We start from the raw sequence: 27,350 nt of genomic DNA, 5'->3' as shown, positions 1-27,350 counted from the left end.
TTAGGGGGTGTTTGACTTGGCTTTTGAGAGTGTAAAAATCCTTTTTAGAAAAGATCAAAATGTAAAAGATGTTTGGCAAAAGGCTTTTAAAAGCTGTTTTTGAATTTTGGATAGAAGGAAAATCAACTTTTTGGAAAAGTTAGAAAACCTATTTTTTGCACATTTTCAAAAAAGGACTTTTGACTAAGGTAAGCCAAACACCCCTTTATCATTTGTCACTCGTTCCATCAAAATGTTGGATCGATATCGGTACAGCTGAGAGAAGAAGACGACTGACCAAAGTTTCCACACTGAATCACCGATACCTCCACCGGTGGTGCCCAACAAAAGCCCTAAAACCTATTTCAATCGTCTGCGCCTCCATCTCCACTCTCAACTACATATCGACTGCGATTTTCTCCTTCTTTCTATCGATTACTTCTGTTTCGACACCACCGACGAACATCTCCAATCATGCCATCCCAACACAGCTCCAAACGGTATGTCTTCATTTTAAACACTTCGATTAGGGTTTAATTAATTTCACCTTGTGTTCGTTGCCTTTGGTTTCATCCATCTTCTACACCCAAACATCTATTCTGATATAAAGATTCACTGTTTGTTTCTTTTTTGTTTAATCCGTACAGATAGGAGATTGCAGTGTCGGAAGAGAATGCTAAACATGAAGTTGTAAAGGAGGAAGAAAGAAGTTATTGCAAAATTGTTTATCGCAAGTATTGCGAAATAAGCCAACACGTTGATGTTTATCGCGTATTCTTAAGTTTTTCCTGATAATGAAAGAAGTAGCCCTTTTCTCGTGCATCCAACGACAACGACAACCTTTCCACCATCTCCATCTGTGACCGCTTCCACTTATCCCCATTATCCGTAACAATAATTTCTTTATTTAAATATTTATTGTGATTAGGGTTCTTTTTATCTATGAAGCTTCAATTCACTTTTCTTTGGCTAATGAAACTGAACCTCAGATGACGATGTGGATTTTGTTTACATTTTTAACTCCTTTCATCTTCAACATCTTTTTTCTGGAGAATTCGTTCATTAAGAGACTGAGATTGGAAATCAAATTCGTATGTAGAAAAAGTAGAGAAGCTCTAATCGAAATCATCGGCGTTTCAGCGCCCTTCAACCCACCACGCTTCGCCGCTTTCTCTCATGGCCGACCTAAATTGTCCAATCGTTCAAGGTATTTTTTCTTAATATAATTCGAACTTCAGAATTGCAAATCTTTTATCTGTTCCTCATGCATGAAAAAGCCCCAATTTATGTTTTGTGTTATTTTGGAAGTAGTGTCGTTTCTTAATTAGTGAACCAGGACTGGTCCTTGATAATTAGTTGGATTATTATTGTTCATATAGTTATGATTCTTAAATGCATGATTATGGTGGTTTATATTGTTTGCGAAGATCACCTATGATTATACAGTCTAGGAAAGGATTGATGTTCATTCATTTTTGTCTCTGTAGCCCATTCTTAGGTTGGATGGTTGCTCCGATGACAATTATTGTTGTTGTATAATTTTTTTTTTTTTTGGGCATTTTGGCAATGAGCTCGAAGGGCCTGTAGTGAATTTGATGCACATAAAGCTTATTCTAACTACGAAGCAGCCTCTTGTGAACAATTTAGAACCGCATTTCAGGTATGTGTAGCGTTTAATATCTAAAATTTTGATATATTTTAACATTACTATAACTCCTCACAAGAGAATAGCCTCACAATCCCAAGAAAACTTTATTTAATAAAATTTCAAGTTAAAATCTTTAATTTTTGCAGTCCTATATATAGGCTCCAAAACTAGGGGTACCTTACAAAAAGGAAGCACTTGCTAATCGGAAACTATAATAAAGAAAAAAATAAACAAAAGAAAGGGTAATTTAACATGTATTTCCACCAAAATGAAATGCAAGAGTTCTTGTAGGACATTTTTTTGTACTTTAGTAGCTTTTAAAAGAGAAATTAAATATCCTCCTACTTTTCTTCTTAATTATCTTCCTACACATTTGAAATGATTACTAGTGTCCTAAAATATCATTAGTTTTATCTAAATATGACACTTGTCACAATTTCATGTGGGTAGGAAGAAAAGGTAGGAGGATATTTAATTTCTTCTTTTAAAATCATCAACGCACTAGAAACCCTAACCATTGTGGTTAACAAGGATTTAAAGAATGCAACTTAGGAAGCATTAACCCGTTTAAATGAGTAATTACTGTAAAATTTGGCTCAAAAAGCAAAACAAAAGGCTTAACCCGTTTAAATGAGTAATTACTGTAAAATTTGGCTCAAAAAGCAAAACAAAAGGCTTCCATATGATAATGTTTTCAAATATGGAAACTTCACTAAAATATCATTATTATATTTATTATAAACCTTACATACTCTTTCAATCATCTTCTTGTCATAAGGTCATGTAGAAATCACATAAAATCAGAGTAGAGTGTAAAAAAGGGTCAAGTGTTTTGACGGCATGAGAAACAATAGTTCAAAATAGTGAAATAAGCAATAAATTTTTATAAATATCTGATCTTTGAATTTATTTATTTATTTATTTTGCTGTAATTTGAGGTAGAAAAAAGTTGCGGGATGTCATTCCTCATAAACTGAAGAAATTGCAGACCTATGAGTGCTTTTTGTTGTTTTTAAATAAAATCTTTTCCTAAAGTATCTATGAGATGAAATCATGCATGTTAATTTGCTTATTACATTTTAGAAAGAAGGGAACCACCGGAAATACTCGGATCGTACTTTTACACATTGTTAGAATTTAGTTGAATGTGTATTCTTTTCTTTATCTTATCTGATTTATAATTTTTAACATTTTTACCAAATAAATTTAAGAATATTACTCACGAGTATTAGCATGCCTTTCTTTAACAAAATATATATTATTGTTGCCTATTAATAAATATGAAGGGGCTTCGCTTTAATGGTGTGAGCCTAAATTTACTACTTAAAGAGGTTAATTGCAAAGAAATATAAATAATTAGTCTTGGAGTTCAAGTTATGAATGTGAACAGAAAAGTAAATGCAGTGCAGTAAACACATAGATTCAAGTCAAGATCTCACAAAAATAAATAAATCATGTTACGTGAAGAAGATTAAAAACTATTTGAGATGTTCAACTCGATGAGTGTTAAAATTAATTCTTACCTCTCACTAACATTCTAGTATTTATCCATGGATGTTAAATTTTTGTGTTAAGGTTACAAAAATCTATTGAATTTTGCTTAGGTCTTTCACTTTTGTCTATATTGAACATTATTTTTTAAGAATAGCCAAACAAAATGATTTTAAATTGTGTGTCATGATAAACTTTAGCAATATTTTTGGAATGGATAACCTCTATTTGAAGAAAACGATGTGAATATTATGATATTGTGCTTTTTCAGGTTTTATGGTGTAAATTGTCTTCCTACCATTTTATGGTTGACAAAATGAAGTACAGTGTATATATACAAAAAAACCGTATGGTGTATTTTCACTCACACCAACATACCAGGTGATATATATATATATATATATATATATATATATATATATTATGTGATAATACTATGTGATATTAACTTGTTAATATCACATAATATTATCATGGAAGCAGTATTATGATCAGCAGATCATAATCAGATATGAGTAAAAAAAAAAGTCTGGAGAAAAAGGGCAAAGTCGTGTTATAGCCCGCTATTGTGGCCACAGTGCTGTTTTAGGGCATTTTTACTCATTGACTCGCCTAACTCACTAAACTCTTTTATTTCAAAATTTTTACATTACTCATATCATGATATGGTCCTGTAGATTTTGGTTTTGGTATCAGGGCCATGAAATACTATGTGATATTATTTCATTTTACTGTTTATGAGTATATTCAGTAAATTCAAAAATAGTAATAAACAACTGATTAAAAATCAATTAATAGAAGAATATGAAGTACCAAAGAATCTAGATCTTCTTAATAAATGGACAATTCCTGGTATCAACCCTAAATTAATATATGAATTAGGAACCTTTGAAGAACTAGGTTTTATTCAAACTGTTAAAACTACAGAAGAGAATTTAACTATGAATGAAGATGATATGACAGTTCAATTAATAACCCCACAAGATATTGATAGATATAAATATATTTATAATTACTTACATATTGGTTTAGTACAAATTGCTTTTAAACCATTAACATTACAGGGATTACCTGAAAGCTTTTTAGTAGTCCTTAGGGATGCTAGAAATAAAAATTGGAAACAATATTTAATGGGTATTATAGAACCTAGTTTATCTCATGGACCGGTGTATTTTAATGTTTACCCAAATGTACAACTTTCCTTGTCTGATAAAAATATTTTTCAAGCTCTGACATTAAATGTCAAAACTCATGGTTATAATTATTTACCAGGTTCAGAAGTAATATGTATATGTTATCGTATATATTTTAAACCATTAAAAACTATGAATCCTAAATGTAAGAGAGTTAATAAACCTATAAATGAAACAATTTTGATAGAAAGTAATTTTGATATGTCAAAAATTACAACCAGAAAATCTATAAAATGGGATGAAATAAAAATTCCTTAACACTGGGTTTTAGAAAATAATGTACCACCCACACCTTTAATAAATAATAATGTAGAAAGTATTATACAAACTTCTGATGGCGTCGTTACTATTGAGTTTAACAAAGAAACAAAATATGAAAACAATCTAATAAAACGAACAAGATCTGCAAGATCTTCACATTCATACATATCACCTCTAGATTATAAGGTAGAAGTCCCTTTCTACTCGTGCTTCTGTTGATATTAGAAAGATAAATAATTTAAATATACATGATGATATTGTGTATGAGGCGGAGGCATCTACTCCTTCTGAAATAAATTTTACAGTTTAATGGATTTAAAAGAAAAAATAGATTTTAGTCCTGGTTCTCAGGCAAGAAAAATTATTTCAGAAGAATTTTATTCAACTAAATGGACATTTTTTAAAGAATGGTTATTTAAAAATTATTCTAAAGAGGAGTTACAAGAAATACAAAATAAATTTTATGAATATTTATCCTCTATAAATCAAATTATACATTTTATTCCTTGGTTTACTTATATTTTTTTACATAATATTCACAATATAGAAAGATAATATACTCTATCAGGAGACAAGATTTTCGGCTTTTTACAATCACAAATAACAATGTTACTATAAAATTTTCGGCTTATCAAAAACTTTTTTGAAAAAAAACTCTTACAGTAGATATAAATCATATTAACAATATGATTCAACAGCTAAATTTCCATAATTTATATTCTATAATATTAGGAGAACAATTAATGGATTTACATAAAAAATAGAAAAAATAAATAGTCAAAAAGATATAATAATACAGAAAAAAGACAGAAAAACAAATAAATGCTACTATTCAACCACCACCAAATATTACTGGTTATAAATTAAAAAATTACGATTATATGCTAGACATTATACAAGAACAAATGAAAAAATTACATATTAATACCATAAATAAAGACTCGGATGATGACTCAGATATAAATGATTCCCAAATAAATAAAATTAATAATTACGATAGTAAATTTGCTTGAAAGCCTGTTCAAAGAATGTATTATTATCCAAGGCCAAGCCCTCAAGATGTTCTATATGAGGAACAAGAATATGAAATTAACAATAGTTATAGTGGTAAAAATGTCTATGAATGGAACTTAGACGGTTATACTGAAAGACATATATATAATATGATTCATAGAATGTTAATGTATAGTACAATCGCTAAAAATACAGGAAATAGTGATAGACAAGTAGCTAATATGCTAATTGCTGGATTTACTGGCCAATTAAAAGGTTGGTGGGACAACTATGTGGATGAAAAAACTCAACAAGCTATTCTTAATACAGTTAAAATAGAGAATGGGATTACTACTCCTAATGTAGTTTATACCCTTACTTGTACTATAATAGAACATTTCACAGGAAGATGGTCAGACAATTCTGAAAACATTCGTACTCTATTAAACAGATTATTTTGTAAAAACTCTTACATCCTTTAGATGGTATAAGGATACTTTTTTAAGCAGAGTAATGGAGCTCAATGATTGTAATAGTGTTTATTGGAAATTCAAATTCATAGATGGTTTGCCAAATCTTTTTGCTGAAAAAGTAAAAAAGCAATTAAGAATAGATAATACAATTCCTTACGAAGATTATACGTATGGAAAATTAATAGGAACCTGTATACAGGAAGGCTTAGCCTTATGTAGTGAAATAAAACTTAATCATCAAATTAAGACCCAACATCTTAATGAAAAACGACAACTAGGAGAATTTTGTGATCAATTCGGAATAGAAACTAATAGAAGTAAGAAAAAACAGAAAAAAGATTTTCAACAAAAGAAAAAGTTTTACAAAAAAAGATATAATGATCCTAACAAAAAGGATAAACACATAAAAAAGAAATTTATTAGAAAAGAAAACATTAATAAAAAACCCCCTACTTGTTTTTCGTGTGGAAAAACAGGGCACTATGCTAATGAATGCAAAAATAAAAAGATAAAAAAACAAATTAATAACATGGACTTAAGTGAAGATATAAAGCTGCAATTAATAAATTTGATTGATAATTCTTCTTCTGATGAAGAAAGTTCAGATAATAATTCTGATAATATAATAGACTACCATTCTGATTATTCTTCAAAATCTGAAGAAGATGAATGTCATTGTGATAATTTAGAACAATGCTCATGTAACATAGACCATCAGTTATACTTACTCCAGTCTCAATTTAAAGAAAATTTAACCATAAATATGATTAGCAATGATATAGCAAACTTATTAAGAGAAATTGATGATCCAGAAATAAGGCAAAAAATAATAGAAAATTTGAATACTAGGGAACAAAGTATTAAAGAAGAAGGGATCTATTCCATGAAAAACGTACAGGATATGCTAAAAGAAAGAAGAAATAAAAGTTGTGCTAATAAGCCTACAGTACAGGATTTACAAGATGAAATTCAATCATTTAAATAGGACATATCTAAAATAAAAAATGACCAATTGATAAACAATCAACGAATTAATAGATTAGAAAAACTACAAAATAAACATGACATTGGTACTAGTAATAATAATGATAATAGTTTCCTTCAGTCCATGGAACTAGTAATCTCTAGAAAATGGCATGTCACAGTCAGTTTATTTATTACTTACAATTATCAAAGAAATTTTGTTGCTTTAATAGATAGTGGTGCAGATCTAAACTGCATACGAGAAGGAATAATACCTACTAAATATTTTCAAAAATCAACACATACGTTGAGAGAAGTATCAAGTTCAAAATTGGATATTAGATATAAATTAACAGATGCAAAAATTTGTACAGAAAATATTTGTATACCTATTAATTTCACAGTAATTAAAAATATGACAAGCAATACAATGATTTTAGGAAATCCTTTTCTGGAAAGGATACTTCCACTAACTATTGATAAAAATAAAATAATAGGATCTTATAAGAATCAACCTGTTATTTTAAATTTTGTCTCTGACCCTTATTCTATTTGGGTAAATGAGTTGGATTTAAAGAAAAACCAGATAAATTTTCTTAAAGAGGAAATTAGGACAGTTCAAATAGATGAACAGTTAGAACAACAGGAAAAAATTAAACTTTTAACAAACCAATTTTCTTTAAAAATTTGTAATGAGCATCCTAATGCCTTTTGGGAAAGAAAAAAACATATAGCCATGCTTCCCTATGAGGAAGATTTCAATGAAAAACAAATTCCTACCAAGGCAAGACCTTGTCAAATTAATTTCGAATACTTAAATATATGTAAAAAGGAAATAGCTTCTTTATTAGATAAAAATTTAATACAACCTTCTAAATCTCCATGGTCATGTACGACGTTTTATGTTAACAAACATTCAGAACAAGAAAGAGGAATACCAAGACTAGTTATAAATTATAAGCCACTTAATAAGGTTTTAAAATGGATCAGATATCCTATTCCTAATAAAAAAGATTTATTAGATCGTTTACATGATTCTCTAATATTTTCAAAGTTTGATTTAAAATCAGGATATTGGCAAATCCAGATTGATAAAAAAGATAGATATAAGACTGCCTTTAATGTTCCTTTTGGGCAATATGAATGGAATGTTATGCCATTTGGCTTAAAAAATGTCCCTTCAGAATTTCAAAATATAATGAATGATATATTCAATCCTTATAGTAATTTTATTATAGTATATATAGATGATATCTTAGTATTTTCAAAACATATTCAAGAACATTTTGATCATTTGCATACTTTTGAAGCAATAATATTAAAAAATGGTTTAGTAATTTCACAATCTAAGATGTCTTTATTCCAAACAAATGTGAGATTTTTAGGTCATAATATTGAAAAAGGACAGGTCATTCCTATACAAAGAAGTATAGAGTTTGCTGCAAAATTCCCAGATGAGATAAAAGATAAAACTCAGCTACAAAGATTTTTGGGTAGCCTAAACTATATATCACCTTTTTATAAAGATTTATCATCCGATAGTGCAATTTTATATGATAGATTAAAGAAAAATCCTTGTGCTTGGACTAATAATCATACCCAAGCAGTCAAAAGAATAAAAAATAAAGTAAAAAATCTACCATGTTTATCTTTGGCTAATCCAAATTGGGAAAAAATAGTTGAAACAGATGCCTCTGAAATAGGTTTTGGAGGAATCTTGAAACAAATTCACCCTAATAATAGACAAGAATTCCTAGTTAGGTTCCATTCTGGAAAATGGACTCCTAGTCAAAAGAATTATTCTACTACTGCTAAAGAAATTTTGGCACTAGTAAAATGTATTCTTAAATTTCAAGATGATTTATATAATCAACATTTCATTATAAAAACAGATTGTCAAGCAGCTAAATTTATGTTTAATAAAGACTTTAAACATAATGTTTCCAAACAAATGTTTACTAGATGGCAAGCTACATTAGTATGTTTTGATTTTGAAATTCAATATAAAAAACGAAGTGATAATAGTCTTCCAGATTTTTTAACTAGAGAATTTCTAAATGAGTCTCAACCATCTAAGACAATTATCTCATAATATTATCGAAATAAAAAATTCAATTAAAGAGGCAGAAGTTGAATTAGCCAACCTAACTAATGAACCATATTATAGAAGAACAGTAATTAAACTAAGACTGATAGGATTAAGAATTCATCTTAAAAATCTTGAAAACAAACTTATATTACTCTTGAATTAATATTATGAGTGACTCAAAATTACAAGTAAAGAATAATCTTCATTGTAAACAAATAAAGGCCTTAGATTCCTTATCAAACGAAATAAAAAGGATAATAGGCCAATTACAAGAATTGACATACAAATGTATAACGTTATGTTCAAATATCTTCATAATTTTTTTTTCTGAAACTACATGCTAACTTGCAGGATGAATCCCAATCGGGGAAGAGGCCATCTTTCATATAGGGGTGGTTATAATAGAGGTCGAGGAAATCGTACGGCTTCAAGCAGTTCTTATAGAGCTGGAACTTCATCACAAGCAAACAATCAGCCCCTTCCAGTTCCTGGAAGCCCATTATATGAGGAATTTAAAGCATTTCTGGAAACAAAAAAGGAAAATATTCCTAGCTTCGCTCAAATGATTACAGATGGTGAAACCATCAATGATAATTTTGAATATAAAGAGTCATCTCATAAAGATAATATCATAATTTTAGAAAATAAAGATATCATTCTTTATTTTGAAAATAATGAAGATCCATAGTTTTTAATGACCAGATATTTAGATACAGCAACATACGCAGGGTATTCTTATAAACAAAGATTATATTATGAGAGTGTGTTAGGAACCGGACCGGGTACACGCAGCGGAAACACACTATCACACACTCACAAACGAAACGAGAAAATAAAGCAAGAATAACACAAGGATTTTACGTGGTTCGGATTCGGTGCAAATCCTACGTCCACGGGCTGCAACTAGAGAATTTTATTAAAACTCACAAGATTACAATTGGCTTGACACTCTACATTTGATGTTCTCTCAAGTTTTTGCACACAAAATATGCAAAACATACATGCATATATATAGGTACATTTGTGAGCCGCAATATGCACAAGATTGCCGCAAAGATTGAAAAATGCGTAGATTTTTCTTTAGCCGTCCATTGATTATTCCACCGAAAGTTCGCGTCCAATTCAAATGTTCAATTGTTGCGTTCACATTAGAGATAGTGACAATAAATATTAAACAATTGATTCCACCGTCCATTCAACAATTCAATTGTTTTAATTTCCAAGTTTCATTTATGGTCCTTGAACTCTTAGGAACTTGTCAATTTGTTCATGACTCCATAAATCTTAACAATCTCCCACTTGGAGACTTGAACAAATTAGTCTTTCTCCGCCATCCAACTCTCAATTACTCCAGTAATCTTAAAAAAACAACCAAGTCCTTCAAGCTTCCAGTTCCAAAGAACAAGCTAAAACTTAGTCTGATTTCTCTAATTGCAGCCGCCCCTCATCATCAATTACTAGAAAGGGCCAGTTGAAGCTCCCACTAGCTCCAACTTAGCCATAGCTAATCCCGCCACCGACTCATCCTCTGTCTCAACCGGTTTGGACACTCCACCGGATCCAGAGATACACCGAGGACCATTAACACTCTCCAAACTTTGCAAACATTCAACAGGAGAGAATTTTTCAGTCTTAGTCTTCAAAACCCAACGACTCTTTGTAACTGTACCAGGAACACGTCTCGTGCTCCCACTGTCACAGAATCCCCTGAATGGTTTAGACTTTTGAACTCGTTCAGCTAACATCTCTTTGGCTCCAGAATTCATGTTTGCAAAATGAACTCTCTTAGCCGTAGATTTAGCGAACCAGATTTTGTCTTGCTTAACAGGGACGGTCATAATTCCCTCATCAGATACCTCAACCATATACAATGACCCACGCTTCAAACCTTGAGCAATCACCGAATTACCATTGACCACCATCCATTTACCACTTCCAAACCTTACTTCCAGTCCTTGTTTATCCAGCTGACCAACATAAATCAATTTCTTTTTCAGCTCCGGAATCACCCTGACATCCTTCAGGCTCCATGTAGTTCCCAATGAAGTAACCAAATCAATATCTCCCATGCCCGTTACTTGAAGCATCTCGTCATTTGCCAAACGTACCTTTCCAAAATCTCCTTTTTTTAGATTCACCATCGTTTCCCCGTTGTCCATGGCGTGAAACGAAGCCCCTGAATCCATGACCCAAGAGTCCACAGAACTTTCCATATTGAGTATCAGTGCATCATCCTCAGACACACTCTCAGCACCAGCAATGTTTAATTCTTTCTTTGGACATTGACTCTTAACATGTCCCACCTCTTGGCAGTTCCAGCATTTCACATTCTTCAAAGTTCTAGAAGAACTTTTTCCCCGACTCCCACTGCTTCCACTATTCCTGCTATTCCCTCTACCTCTTCCGATATTTAATAAATCAGAAGAGGAAGATCCACCTTGATTCTTGCGTCTGATATCCTCGCCTAGAACCAAATCTCTAACCCCTTCAAAAGTCATACCACTGGTCCCCACGAAACTTGTAACAGCTGTAACTGTTCCGGACCAGCTATCAGGTAGAGAAGCTAGTAGCAGTGATGCTTGAGTCTCGTTATCAAATTTAATTCCCACAGATGATAATCTGGACAGAATTGAATTTAGATTGTTAATGTGAACCGTAACTGAGCCTTCCTCATTCATCCTTGTAGTGAACAACTCCTTCATCAAGAACACCTTGTTAGCCGCCGATGGTTTCTCATACATATTTGACAGAGCCTCCATCATACCACGCGCCGTGGTTTCATTCATGATGTTGAAAGCAACACTCTTCGTCAACGACAATGTAATAACCGCCTTGGCTTTCTTGTCCTTTGAGTTCCACGCATCTTCAAAAGCTTTTTCCATTTTCTCCGGTTTGTCTCCGAGTACCACGTCCAAGTCTTTCTGACATAGTAATGCTTCTAATTGCATTTTCCACCAGCTAAAATCAGAACCATTGAACTTCTCGATTACCACCTTGTCTTCAGCCATTATGACAAACAAGATACAAATCAGGTACACTCGTGCGTGATAAAAAAACGATCGTACCCTCCAAACCTTGCTAATCTAGCTCTGATACCAGTTGTTAGGAACCGGACCGGGTACACGCAACGGAAACACACTATCACACACTCACAAACGAAACGAGAAAATAAAGCAAGAAGAACACAAGGATTTTACGTGGTTCGGATTCGGTGCAAATCCTACGTCCACGGGCTGCAACTAGAGAATTTTATATTAACCCACTATAAGATTACAAATGGTAATATCACTCGACACTTGATGTTCTCTCAAGTTTTTGCACACAAAATATGCAAAACATACATGCATATATATAGGTATATTTGTGAGCCGCAATATGCACAAGATTGCCGCAAAGATTGAAAAATGCGTAGATTTTTCTTTAGCCGTCCATTGATTATTCCACCGAAAGTTTGCGTCCAATTCAAATGTTCAATTGTTGCGTTCACATTAGAGATAGTGACAATAAATATTAAACAATTGATTCCACCGTCCATTCAACAATTCAATTGTTTTAATTTCCAAGTTTCATTTATGGCCCTTGAACTCTTAGGAACTTGTCAATTTGTTCATGACTCCATAAATCTTAACAGAGTGGTCGATCCAGACGTGACACAAATATCAAAGAGAGAACAAAAATTGATACCAATGCCCTTTATGTCATGAATGACCCTCGAAATATTGTACCAAACACCGGGGAACGATTTCTTTGCAAATGAATTCACCCGATCTGCAAGCAAGATTATGAATACCACTAATGACACGCCCCTACAAGGGATTTATGATCAACCTTGAATCGCCAAATCCATTTGATTAAAAGAGCCCAATTTAGAGAGCATAAAGAGCCAACCCCCAAGCCTCTCGTATCTTTAGCACCAAGGATAACATTCCAAGCCACCCAATTTATTTTATTTTTCGCATCACAACCACCCCATAAAAACCGTTTTCTCAATTTCTCAAGAAGATAAATAATCGATTTTGGAGCTTTGAACAAAGGAAAGAAATACAACTGGAGATTGCCAATAAAAAACTTCAAAAGTGTTAGCCCCCCCCCCCCCCCCCCCCCCAAAAGAGAGAGTCTTAGCCTTCCAAGAAGAAAGACGATTCTGAACTCTATCAACAATAGGGATCCAATTTCTTTTGAGAGTCATATTAGCTCCTACTAGAACTCTTAAATATTTGAAAGGAGGGAATCATGCATTACAACCAAGAATTCGGGCACAATTCGAGACATCATTAGCCGAAACACCAATTTCATAGACATTTTACTTGTGAAAATTAACCTTTAGACCGAAGGCAGCATGAAAGCATCTTCAAATACATGCCAAATTTGCAAAATTAGAGCTAGAGCAATTACCCACAAAAACAATATCATCAGCATAAAAGAGATGCAATAACACATCACCACCATTGGGAATTTGAATCCCGTGAAAGAGAGACTTTGACATGAAGGTTTCATGGCGACATTGAGACCCTCCATGGCAATAATGAAAAGAAAAGGCGAGAGAGGATCGTGTTGACTAACACCTTTCATAATGGGAAATTACTTGGTTGTAGCTATGTTTATTAAAATCGAGGCTCTATAGGATGAGATACATTCCTTTATCCACAATCTCCATTTATCACTAAAGCCCATTTGCGCCATCACCGAATCCAGAAACAACTAATTAATACAATCAAAAGCTTTGTCAAAATCAACTTTCAACAATAACATTTTGTTTTTGGTATTTTTAGCCCAAGAAACCGCCTCATTAATGATCATAGGACCATCAATAATATTACATCCCTCAATGTATGTGGAATGGACTCCATCAATCACCGAACCAATCTCATTTTTTAATCTATAAGCAAGGACTTTCTCGATAATTTTATAGACACATCCAACGAGACTGACGGGCCTATAATCACATAAGGAAAGAGGATCCTTGACTTTGGGTAATAGCTAGAGTAATAAAAGAAGAATTGCTACCCCTTGAAAGACAACCAACCAATTCAAAATGCTTTACGAACCGCATGATATCATCTTGTATAATAAGCCAAAAAAGTGATGCTCAAATATAATACTTTTAGTAGCAAAAAAATTAGTAAAATAGCTGAAGGTCTAGTGACTTATAGATACCATTTCGTTAATAAAGTCCTAATAATAATGATAATAATAATAGTAGTAGTAGTAGTAGTAATAACAGTAACAATAATAGTAATAATAATAATAATAATAATAATAATAATAATAATAATAATAATACCAAACGTTTTTAGAGGTTTTAAACTTCAAAAGTACAATTTATAATTTGCTGGTCAAAGATGATTCCTTTAAAAGTTTGATGCTTTATTTGGAGAGGCTCATTGGATAGGATCCCTATAGCGGATGGTTTGGCGTTTAGGGGAATTAACTTCCCCAACACTATTTGTCCACTATGTAACAAGGAGATCGAAATAGCTGATCACCTCCTCATTACTTGTAAGTATACTTAGGTGGTGCAAGATTGGATATTTAAATGGTGTGGGGTCCAAAACAGGAGATTCTCAAATGTTAGTGATTTCATTGATTATGCGGCTGCTTGGGGAAATTGTCCTAGGAAGAAATCGATCATAAGTATGGTGTTCTATTGTCTTATTTGGAACATTTGTATGACCATGAATGACAAGGTTTTCAAGAAAACTGGTGTGCCCTGGAAAAAATAGTTGAACATTATTTCCTTATGATATGTCTAGTGTAAACATATATGTAATCTTGGTTATGGAGCATGGGACGACCGGAGTGTTTCACCATTCACTCATCTTTCATTTTAATCTATTTTTCTTGTTTATATCTTTTTTATATCATTTTCTCTATGCATTATATATTTCGCCTCGTTTTAGCTTCTTGCTTACGGGTGCTTCTTTTTCAATGATATTTGCTGTTTCAAAAAAAAAAAAAGTTGATAAGATCATATCAAACAATAAACTATTGTGATACGATCGACAGATTCTATAAAAATCAACAATGTCATGACATAACCGAATGAACACATCAAGATAAATAAGATATGCTTTTTCATTTAGAGAGAAAAAGGCATACAATTACAAATAATGTAAGACACCTCTCAAAAGATATTCTCTACTACTAACTATCCTTATATAATGAGCACAAAGAATTCGGTTGTGCTCTGATCAGTGAGGTCAGGACACCTAAGCTAACATAGCTGTCAAAACAAAAACATAAATTGCGAAGCCTAAGTACAAAAAATACGAACACAAAGAAAGTTGTTCGCATATACAAGTGAAGAATAAAACATATAACTTTGAAATCCCTTTCACATCATAACTCAAACACTATATAATAAATCTGCGAATCCCAACAATCTCCCATTTTGTGTTGAGTTGCGAAAGTGGTCTTCATCTTGTCTCTTCAAACACTTTAGGTATCAATCCAATAATAATGATACGAACTATCATCCACTATCTAAGCATATCTAAGACGCACTTCATATCATCTTTAGTGTTAGCTTTGCAAACCTCTTTTTTGTCAAGATTCCAGTTAGTGTTGAAGATCTATAACAATGTTTGTCTTGGAGATACATCATGCAATTCTTCATAGTATAATTTTGATTCACTTTGTATACGATACCCCATGGCTCCTTTTGTATAAACCTATCTCTCATCTATTCAAGATTTTCTGGTTGTTTGCTGGGTTTAACACTTATATTGTTCTTCAAAATCTCATCCACTTCTATATCCATCTTGCACAACTCCATGACATACGATCTCAACATTCGCTTTAAGTGTTGAATTTGAGTTGGGAACTTTCATTCATGCTTCTTCAACATACTAAACAACATAATCCAATCACAGGGATTCATAATCGGAATATTAGAAAATGTGAATGAAGAAATTTCATTATTTTATCCCCTCAACACTATCAATTTGTAATTCGTGTACCCTTGCACTTTAACTTCTTCAATCTTCTTGACTGAACCAATATTCTTTAGACTTCCAACATAGTATTGTGGCTTTGAATAAGTAACATAGAACTTGAAAAGCTTTTATTCGCAACAGTGTTTGCTAAGGGAAATCCAATAATATTCCGAAAGCTTCTAAAAAGAAAATTTCTTGCAATCATTAGAAGATCTAACTGGAAATCACATGAATTGTTAATCATAAAAAGAAGATCGTGGATCTAGCCAATACTTTTCAACATTCTTTATGTCCTTACTTTGAATTCTCTCAACAGTCCATCAGACCAAAGAGCTTTCAATGTTACTTCAGCTGCTTCCTTTACTCTCCTTTTTTGCATCTTGTCTATCTAACTAAATTTGAAGTTGTTTCATCCTTTCTAATTCTTTATCCTTCTTTAGTTGAGCTTCCTTCTCTACATCTTTATCGTTTGGATCAACTTCAGGTTGCGAAAGGATCTTCACTGAACTTGTTCCCTCATTAATTCCCACATTAATTTCAGGAATTTCAGGAGTAATATCCATCTAATCACCTTTTTAGTGATCTATCTACAATTATAACCTTTGGAGCATCATTATTTTTAACCATTGGTGGAACATCATAAGGATTATTAATGTTGACTTGAGGAACATTCATTGGAGCATTACATTATCTCCCTTGTTGCGAAGTAGCCCTGCTACTCGTAACACCTACATCAGCACTAAGTTGCGAAAGGATGGGTAGGAGCTTCACATCTAGTACTTGAGACATGTAGTCAATATGAGGAGCATCTTTTCCCTCCACAGTGTGAACTAGTCTTTGATTAATCTCAAAATTTCTTCCTTTAACAAACAACAACTTTTCATCTTCTTTTCAAACTCCTTCATTTATCTCAATTCCAGTTTAAGAGACTTGATATTGTTCTCCTTTTCTGCGATTAAATCTGCCATCTTTGCTTCCAAAGAATAGTGATCAACAAGAGTGTTAAATGCAAATGTAACAACTTGATGATGACCAATGTTCTCGGATGTGATTGAAGATTTAAGAGTTTGAACTTCAAAAAGAACATTATCCACTTTGGATATCACTTCAATGGCCTTGGGAAGAGTTACATAAACCTTCACAGTTGATTCAGGAACCAACTTCTCTTGAGCATTAAATAATATTCTACTCTCAGAAAGAATAGTTTTTGAAGAAGCTTCATTCACCGTCATCATGTTTTGGAAATTTGTTGGACAAAAATAGTCTACTCTGCGAACAAGAGCATTTAGTTTCCGATTCATCAAATGATATTCCTTTTTTGTAATGGGATGATTGGCTATAACTTTATCTAGTATCATCAAGAATAGATGGAACGATGTGGATCCTTCTCTTATTTGTTCATCCTATACTTACACACGCTCTTTCTCAAACAACTCCAAGAACTTGCTGAGTTCAATCTCAATCGTATCTTCCGTTTGTAGATTAAGAACCACCTTCGCATATATCCAAGAATAAGATTGGTACCCTGCAAATTAACCTTGTCAAAATTTAAATGTTTAATCGCAGTCGGTTGAGAGAATGGATCATTGTTTACATCATCAAGGCGATGAGTAATACGTCCCAAAATTGTAACGCCCGGTTCCTGGTATGTATTTTTAAATCAAATTTATTCATTTTGTTTAGAACTCGACGATCTGGAGGCCCCAAAATTGTCGAGTAGAGATGGAATTTGGAAGCGGGATAGGAAGTCTACTCGACGAGTTGAGAGCCTCAACTCGACGAGTAGGTCTGACAGAATGAAACCCTAATTTTAAGGGTTTTGCACCCTATTTAATCACCTTAACCTCCAAAGGTTGGCCTCATTTATAGCCTCCATCGTCCCAAACCCTAGCCACGAAACCCTAATCCACTTTTGGAGAGTTTTGAGCCATTTTTGTGCATTCCTTGTGATTTTGAAGCTTGTGAAGGAAGGAGAAGCTTGGGGATTCAAGAACAAGCTAGTAGATCCAGAAGTTGAGCTTCATTTCTGACTCATTTGAGGTATAAAGTTGATACATTGGCTTTCTATTACTTAGATCTTCATCTAGGGTAGTATTTTGTCATTCTTGGCCGTATTGAAGTCATTTTCGGGATTTGAGTATATCATGAAGTTGTGACTTCAGATCTAGGCACTCGTGGACTTATGAGACTTAAAGTTGCCAACTTTATCAAGCCTTGGCCCTTCTCCATGCCCTAAATCTCCTATAAAGCTTAGTTTTGGTGTTTTTAGCTTCATGACACCATGTATGGACGTAAAGTTATCAACTTTACGTGGTAACTTAGTCCAAGGGGACCAGATATATGGTTTGGAAGCATTGAACTCGATTGGAAGCAACTGAATGGGTTTAGACTAAGGGAACTCGACGAGTTGTTCATCTAAATCGGCGAGTTGGATCGGGGTCCCCAACCTTTTCTGATTATTGAGCAAACTCAGTGAGTCTAGGAGACGACTCGACGAGTTTTCGAGTTTTGAAGATTAAAGAACTCGACGAGTTCAAGGAAGTACTCGATAAGTTGTAGTGAAAAGTCCCGATTCTGTTGATAGGAGGAACTCGACGAGTTCGTGAAAGAACTCGACGAGTTGGGTCGCGATTTCAGGGTTTATGATTTATGGAACTCGGCGAGTTGAGTCAACCCAGAAGGTTGACTTTGACCAGAACGTTGACTTTGACTTGGACTTTGACTAGAGTTGACTCTTAAGGGGGGGGGGGGGGGGGGTTATGAGTATGAAAGAGTAATTAAAGGAGATTTTAATGTGTAGGAGTTTGAGTGGAGTTGATTCCAGAGCCAAGGACAGTTCAGCTACTTCACGACATTTGAGGTGAGTTACCTTCCAGTAGAAGTGGGTCTACGACACTAATGTCGGCCCACTAGTAGGTGTTTATAGTAGGGACGATTGTCTTTGTGATAATTGTCTGGTATGCCACCATTGGTTATGTTTTATGTGCTAGTATGCTATGATATTATGTGATAGTGGTAGTTGGGGTGAAATAGTCCCCGGTTACTGGTTGAAAGAGACGAAGGGGTAGACAGTACCCATATATGCCTAGCAGTATGTTTATGATATGTTATTATTGTTGGATTAGTGTCTAAGCCCATAACTATTTTGATATGTACTTGACCCGATGGTGCATGGTCCTTTTGGGTTGCCTTCACCAAAGCAACTTGATAGGATGAATTATGGAGATAGAGGATTAATTATGATTTATTAATATATTATGAGAATAATATATTAAAGGAGAAATCATATTGTTTAATTAATATTAGTCAATAATTAATTAAGAGTTAATTTTGTGGCTAAAAGAGATTTTAATTAAACTTAGGGGACTAGAACTATCAATTGTGTCATAGTTGAATATTGGGCTAATGGACTTCTTATTAGAGGGGTGGACGAATTCTATGGGGAAACCCATTAGAAATCGTCCAAGGCCTCTAAAGGAGGAGTCCATGGGTTGCTTAGGGCCTAAGCAGTCAAATTAGGGTTTCCTTGTTAGATAACCCTAATAGCCTCACTATTTAAGCACCCCTAGGGCACCAAAAACGTGGCTAAGAGTTTCCTTAGGGTTTCTAGACGTTTTTGAGTGCCTCTCCACTTCTCCTTCTTCATCCTCTTGCTCTTGGTGTTTGTGAGCCATTAGAGGAGTGACATTTGTGACTCTAAGCTTTTAGAAGCCAATTACAAGAAGGAATTGAGATTGTTATTGCTACATAACAATCAAGGTAAGATCTGAACCCTAATTCATATGTTATTTGATTATCACATGTTAGATCTAAGGTTTTATGGCTTTGGATGATTATTGCATGTTTATTAGACAAACTAGATCCAAAGCTTTAGGGTTTGCATGTACACCATAGGAATGTTGTAGTGCTCAAAACCCATCAGTGGTATCAGAGCCTAGGGCTGTTTGTTGATGAATTGATGCATATTTGATCGTTTATTGCTTGAAAAATCGATTTTTTTGGGTTCTGACTGCCAAACTCGCCGAGTCCATGAATGGACTCGACGAGTAGGTCCTACTTGACGAGTTCCATTGTGGACTCGACGAGTCCAGGGCTCTGGTCCCGGGATTTTCGAATTTTTTGCCAGATTTTGTTGAGGATAATTGCCAAAACTCGTTTTTCTTGCCAAAATCCGATTTTTTAAGTTTGGAATGGTTATCTTCATCAAAATTGATGGATTTGGTTAAATATGGATAATATAAGATTATTATTAGTCAAATATTTGACCTAGTAAGTTTGAAAAGTTTCTATTTACACCCCTTAGGTTTTATAGTTTAAATTTGATCTTTAAAAGTTTTAGTTTTGAAATTTAAATAGTTAAACCCTAATATTTTGAAAGGTTTCAAAATTTGTCCACAAGTTTTGGAATTAAAATTTTTTGATTAAAAGGTTAATTTGGAAATATTTAAATTCTAAACCCTAATGTTTTGAAATGTTTCAAAACTTGCCCTCAAGTTTTGGAATTTAAATTTTTGACTAAAAGTTTAATTTTTGAAAATTTTAAATTCTAAAACTCTAGTTTTGAAAAAGTTCAAATTACATCCTCATGGTTTTATTAAGTTAATTAAAAGTATAATTAAAAGAGAGTTAATAAATCCATAATGACATGGTTTATATTTACCAAAGGGCTTCTAGCCCAACGGTACCGGTGTTGCCCTCCCTCCTAGAGGTTGAAGGTTCAAGTCTCATTGGAGACAGGTGGTATTAGGAGTAGCTTAGGAGTAGTGTAGATTTGACGTTCTAAAAAAAACATGGTTTATATTTAATTAAATTAAAGGTATAATTTATTAAATTAACCCACCTAGTATTTTAAAAGTGTAAAATACACCCTATACTATATATAACATTAAAAGTCTAATATTATATATGTATAACTTAAACTGCTAGTCTTACCGTTAGTAGGCCTCATTCACGAAGTCAATCTATAAGGGGGGTATAAGGTTATGGCCTATAAAATGACCGTTTAATGGGTGTCCACTCTCACCCACCGCTTCCTTGATTGGTGGAGGGTCGTTAGCCGAACGGGTAGGATAGGGCAAACCCTCTCCTCATGAAAGTATAATGAATGTTAAAGTAACTAAATGTTTTTACTAAATTCCCAAATCTTAGTTACTTTAGGAAAAAGTGAAATCGATGCAATTCCATGGAATTACACTTTGTACCCTTGTCGAGACAATTAGTGGAGCGTGTGTGGTTATCCGGCACACTAAGTTGGGTTTGGCATTGGTAGCGAAGGGTGACTCGATGTTTGTCATAGATCAATGGAGCGTGTGTGGTTAACCGGCACGTCGATTAGGTGACTGTAACATTGAGGGCACCACGTACATTCGCATGGTTATTCACACCTTATTTGTGATCATCGGCATCCCAGTCACAAATGAAGGGCATAATCGAGATTAAACATGACATTGAAAAGTTCAATGAATCTCAAAAGATCTAGGAGTTTCAATTCATTTAAAACTTAACATTCTTTTCGTTTTTCATGGTGGAAATTGGTAAATCGTCATTTACCTACCTTCAAATGTTCTGCGAGTTGGATTACGGAATCCCTCTTCCAATTTGTAGGATATTGTGTTGGGTCCTAGCCTTAATATCTCATTTGGGTGTTTTATTAAGGACTCAATCAACTAAACTTGAATTTTCTCCCGTTTCATAGATGTCAAAGTCTGACAACTATGGTCTTTCTAAATCCGTTGGAAAAAGTTTTCCACGTGAAGATGATGTTCCACGATTGTATTGTGGAAATGGAAATCATGCTTCATTTCCTCCACCTCCTCCAATAATTCTCCCTGACCCACGTGTTCGAAGACTTGAAAAGTTCAAGGTCACTCAAGCCCTATTGGCAAAAGACATGAAAATGGGAAGTCTATTTGTGCTCATGTCTTGGATAAAAGGTTACATATTGATAGATTGGGATTGTTAGGTATCGATGTTTAAAGGAAGTTGGCTGTTAACTTGGTTCTTCAGTAACTTCCCGAATCATATGGTAAGTTCGTTAGAGAGTACTATCTGATGGAACACGACATGACTCTTATTGATTTGACTTATTTGCTTATTGCTGCTGAATCAGAAATGATTTGGCGCACTGGTCAGCAAATTTGTCTGGTAAGTCAATATCCCAACCCTCTATGGACAATGGTAACATTGGAAGTCCAGAAAAGTTTTCTCTACGCAAGAGAAAGGCTGAGTCTGAGATAGTCCTGTGTACCATTCCATAAGAATCAATGTGTTTCTACTGCCAAAAGAAGGAGCATTGGTTACGAAGTTGCTCTGACTACCTGAGAGATCTAAGAGATGGGAGAGTCAAGATGTATGACTCTGCTTCAGGAAATATACACTATCTAACTCCATTAAGTTCCTATTTGGAGATTCTTAATACATGATGTGATAAGATTACATTTCGATGTTTTGAAGGATCAAAGAAAGGAAAGGGAGCTTAAAGGAAGGAGCAAGCTGAGTCTGATCGCGAAGAAATGGATTTCGATCGCATGATTCAAGGATCAGATATTTAAGCTACTACTTTAGAGTTAGGATAGATTGCTAAGTAGTATTTACATAGTTTTCATTTGTAATCGCATTGTAAGGACAATATTTTTCCGCAATAAAATAAATTTTGATTTAACTTATTTATGTTTCCTTGCGATGGATTTTTTGAAAATTGGTGTTTGAATGGTTCTATTGTTAGCAATATTGTGAATGAATTTGATTCTTAGTTATGTTATTTGTGGTAATGTCAGAAATTTACCAAATGAGGAAAGATTCTCATCACCCAAGTTTCAATTGGACAGAAACTTGGAATCATGCAACTGGTATTGTGTGACGAATGAGAACCTTCGTATTTGAAAAATTGAGACTAATTCCTTGTTCACATAAGTATGTGAGTCAAGTGAAGGATAATGAGATCTGGTACACAATGTTGTGCACTAGTCAAGTCCACCACAAAGAACGATAAAATATTCGTCATGATTTGCTAAAAGATTAGTAAATATGATTATACTTAAAAGATTAAGTATGATTATGAATCATTGAAAAGTTTCAATGAATGGCAGAACGAATAAGAAGAATCAATTAGGCAAGAAAGATAAAAGTTTCTCCAATCTAAGAAGAAGGGAGAGTACTTTTGGATCGTGTTTTATGATCGTCTTAAAGATTATAAGAACCATATTACAATTCATCCTCTAAGGACGTCTTAGTGCACTAGTATGGCTAAGAAGAGGAGTCGGGAATTGTCAAAATGGGTTAAGTCAACAAGATGAATCGTACTTCATTCCAAAATCAAGTTTTAGAGTCGTACTCGAAAATTGTGATTTGAGTGACATCATGTTAAGAAATTTAACACACTCATCAAATGTGAAGTAGGAAAATGTTTTCTTGCTCTTGCACATTTGAAATTGGTAAGTTGTGATGTCTTGGATAAGACAAAGACCAACTAGTACCAAAATTGTGTGTAGGTTTGTCTTGATAAAGACACACACTGACTCTTGAATATTTGTTTTGTCAAGAAATGTTTCTTGATAAGCGAATCTTATATGTCAAGAGGTCAGTGGGAGTCTAAAGATCTTGAAAAGTTTCAAGAACAAATCAAGAAGTAAACCTAATAAACACTAGCACACGACTTGAGGATTGTAACCTATCGTGTTGACAAAATTTTATTTCCGTGCCAATCCAGTTGAGTGATTATGCATATGAGTTCTACGAGTTCTCAATTGAATGCATAAGGGCAAACACATTGATCAATGAAAATACATTGAGTGGCATAGGTGAGCTGCTAAATAACTTGGAAGCAATGGTGGGACCCTTGATGACAAGAAATTAAGAATGAACAAGTTCTGTCTATAAGAGGTTGAATTTATCACAAACATCATCTTATGATTATGCTTATGACAAATTTGCATGGATAGGAACACATGCACCATAAAATCTAAGTGTCATAAGGTTTCTCTCCTTCATGAAAATGATTGTGAGAAAACGCTTTCACTAAGAGAGATTTTAAGGAGATAGCGATTATGTAAATTGCATTCTCAAATTCGATTATGATTACGACATCCCTCTTCATAGTTTGAATTGTGAGATTTGGCAATTAGCCTGAACATTTGGGACTTAGTGATATAAGTTATGAATTATTTTAGACACACATGTGAGCTATCTAAGGAAGGCATGTGAATTTGAGAAGCTTAGATAAAGGCTTATCGAAGCACATCGTATTGGAAATATGAACATAAGAAATTCGATAAACATTGTTTTCTAGAAGTTCAGCTGTTTTCTGAATACGTGTCAAAGCTAGTGGGAGCATAAATGTTATGCTGGTATGGATATAATCATCATGTTAGTGGGAGCATGATTATTATTGCAAGTTATCAATATTAATTATAGAAAACAAAAGTTTCACTTTGCAAAGTTGCATAGGTTGAATAGTTGTTTTGCTATAATTAAGGGAGAGAATATTATACTTCGTTTATATCTAAAGGTTTAGATCGATAAATTTTGATAAAGTTTAGTCAAAAAGATATATGAATGTTATGTTGAAAGGATTCAACGTAAGAGAATTCTATATATGGAAATAATTGTTGCGTTCTCACACTCGATTATGATTACGGCATCCCTCTTCATAGTTCGAATCGTGAGAACATGGCAAATAGAAATATTATGGCAAAGACTGGTAAAGTATCATGTCGTTGTAATATTCGACCGTTCTAAAATTTTCCAAATGCCTAGGGCATTAAGAGGGAAAGAGGACTAGAATCGGATTTGACTGAATTAGTTAAACAACTGTCAAGGATAATCTAAGGTTCGCCAAGGATTGGTCGCTTGTGAACAGTTGGAAGTATAGTAATGGAATGACCATATTGACATTATTATTATTAGATACGATTATATTAATAATGAGTTGTCATATGGCAAATATGGAAATGTTTCCATATTGGAAGTTGGACGTTAAGATTTATGTTTAGATTAGAAAAACGTTTATGCAAGAAGGATGTTCAAAGGAATGTACTTTGAATGTGAGACTTCATGTCTATGGAATTGTCTTGTAACAATCTCCAATAGAGCATTTTGTAATTTCATTGGCCGAGTCTTGGTGACTTTAGTACCGTGACATTACGAAAGGACCGTTGCGTAAAGTGTTAGAATCTAACATATTCTATAAGTGGCAAGAATTTGGTATTCTTACACTTGTGGTAAGGATTGGGAATTGTAAAATGAGTGTGATTGAAAATGTTATTCAATTATACCATTTCACAAAGTAAGGACCATAAGTAAACATAGAGTGCATGCTAAGAGCATGGGACAATTGTCGTTATAATTCAGGTAAGAAGTTGATTACCCGAAACAACAAATAATGAGTAATATGGTGATTAAATAAAAGTGTTTTATTTATACTCAAAAGTTTGGGGCCATATAAGATTAGTATTATTCTTGTGTTTCAAATTTGCATGTTTTGACTTCCTGAATAATAAGATTATTCGAACGTTCCATAGTCGCTCATACTTTGGAAGTAAGTATGAAAGAAGATTGTCATGAATTGGTTTGTAGATTGTCTAAAATGTATTAGACATAGCAAAAGTTTGCTACAACGTTCATGAGTGCTTACGAATATGATTTGAGCATTGCATTAAACTCACGCTCACTTGGATCGCTTCATGGATTTTATCACGAGTGATTGGTGAGATGATAATATCTTATATTCTTGAAACCGAGATGTGTGAGTTGTATCTTGCGAGTCGGTTGCACATTGATAATATGTAAACGCGCCAGTAACTTGGTGTTATAAAACGTATTGTTGTGTGTGATTCGGTGAGTAAGTACAAGCGAGCATTGAGTCGAAGTTTATCCGTTCCTTTTACCCAAAGTGGGATTAAAGCGATATCTGTGGGCCCCTCGATGATTTAGTGATGACAAAGGAAAGTGCTCGGTCGGGCCAGGACTGATTTGATTTGTTCAATTAGTCAGTTGTCATAAATCGGAAATCGGGAAACGACACATAGACTGAGAGAATGATTTCAATCCATGTCTCACGTCTATACAATATCTAGAATGGAGGAATATATGATCCCTTGTCTAAAGGACGCGTTTCTGATAAGATCAGAGTTGACAGCGACTTTTGAAAGCTACGATTGCTGATCAGGATCTGAAGTCATATGCATAATAGTTATTAGACTTATCCAAGTGGGAGATTGTTGGATTAGTGTCTAAGCCTATAACTATTTTGGTATGTACTTGACCCGATGGTGCATGGTCCTTTTGGGTTGCCTTCACCAAAGCAACTTGATATGATGAATTATGGAGAGAGAGGATTAATTATGATTTATTAATATATTATGAGAATAATATATTAAAGGAGAAATCATATTGTTTAATTAATATTAGTCAATAATTAACTAAGAATTAATTTTGTGGCTAAAAGAGATTAATTAAACTTAGGGGACTAGAACTATCAATTGTGTGATAGTTGAATATTGGGCTAATGGACTTCTTATTAGAGGGGTGGACGAATTCTATGGGGAAACCCATTAGAAATCGTCCAAGGCCTCTAAAGGAGGAGTCCATGGGTTGCTTAGGGCCTAACTAGTGAAATTAGGGTTTCCTTTTTAGATAACCCTAATAGCCTCACTATTTAAGCACCCCTAGGGCACCAAAAACATGGCTAAGAGTTTCCTTAGGGTTTCTAGACGTTTTTGAGTGCCTCTCCACTTCTCCTTCTTCATCCTCTTGCTCTTGGTGTTTGTGAGCCATTAGAGGAGTGACATTTGTGACTCTAAGCTTTTAGAAGCCAATTATAAGAAGGAATTGAGATTGTTATTGCTACATAACAATCAAGGTAAGATCTAAACCCTAATTCATATGTTATTTGATTATCACATGCTAGATCTAAGGTTTTATGGCTTTGGATGATTATTGCATTTTCATTAGACAAACTAGATCCAAAGCTTTAGGGTTTGCATGTACACCATAGGAATGTTGTAGTGCTCAAAACCCATCAATTATGTGGTAGTGGTAGGGGTGAAATAGTCCCCGTAACCGGTTGAGATAAACCGGAGGGTAGGTTGGGCACCCAGATATGCCTGACAGGGGTAGGTCGGACACCCCGATATGTTTGACAGGGGTAGGTTGGGCACCCTACTATGCCTACCATGGATAGGTTGAGCACCCAGTTATGCTCAACAGGGTAGGTCGGGCACCCAGATATGCCTGACAGTATGTGTTTATGTGGTATAATGGGGGAACTCACTAAGCTTTGTGCTTACGATTTACAGTTTTGGTTTCAGGTACCTCTTCTTCGAAGGG

At 33.9% G+C, this 27,350-nt stretch overlaps 1 protein-coding gene across 9 annotated transcripts; it reads left to right on the top strand.

Annotated features, from left to right (window-relative positions):
• The first annotated feature begins 204 nt into the window (after positions 1-204).
• Positions 205-27,350, top strand: LOC145108677 (uncharacterized). 9 transcript variants are annotated; one of them, XM_079045748.1, is made up of 6 exons: positions 205-479; positions 627-867; positions 1,079-1,186; positions 1,551-1,639; positions 3,390-3,499; positions 9,442-10,008. In XM_079045748.1, exons 3-6 carry the CDS (start codon positions 1,156-1,158, stop codon positions 9,776-9,778), a joined length of 567 nt encoding a protein of 188 aa, XP_078901874.1. In that variant the 5' UTR covers positions 205-479; positions 627-867; positions 1,079-1,155; the 3' UTR covers positions 9,779-10,008. The 9 variants fall into 9 exon arrangements, 1 of the variants encoding a protein (XP_078901874.1); XR_013708470.1 differs by lacking the exon at positions 1,551-1,639 and having other exon boundaries at positions 627-1,186; positions 9,442-9,808; XR_013708469.1 differs by lacking the exon at positions 3,390-3,499 and having other exon boundaries at positions 627-1,186; positions 9,442-9,805.

Source organism: Lactuca virosa, chromosome 4 (genome assembly GCF_052849685.1).
Source record: "Lactuca virosa cultivar CGN04683 chromosome 4, Lactuca_virosa_CGN04683_v6, whole genome shotgun sequence".
Taxonomy (NCBI): domain Eukaryota; kingdom Viridiplantae; phylum Streptophyta; class Magnoliopsida; order Asterales; family Asteraceae; genus Lactuca; species Lactuca virosa.
The sequence above is the reverse complement of the archived record's forward strand: the minus strand, read 5'-3'. Positions and strand labels throughout refer to the sequence as shown.

Bases quoted from the DNA above. Each gene is read 5' to 3' on its own strand.
- LOC145108677 (XM_079045748.1), top strand. From the start codon at position 1,156: ATGGCCGACCTAAATTGTCCAATCGTTCAAG. The intron at 1,187-1,550 runs GTATTTTTTCTT...TTTGGCAATGAG, and splicing joins AAATTGTCCAATCGTTCAAG to CTCGAAGGGCCTGTAGTGAA. The intron at 1,640-3,389 runs GTATGTGTAGCG...GTGCTTTTTCAG, and splicing joins AATTTAGAACCGCATTTCAG to GTTTTATGGTGTAAATTGTC.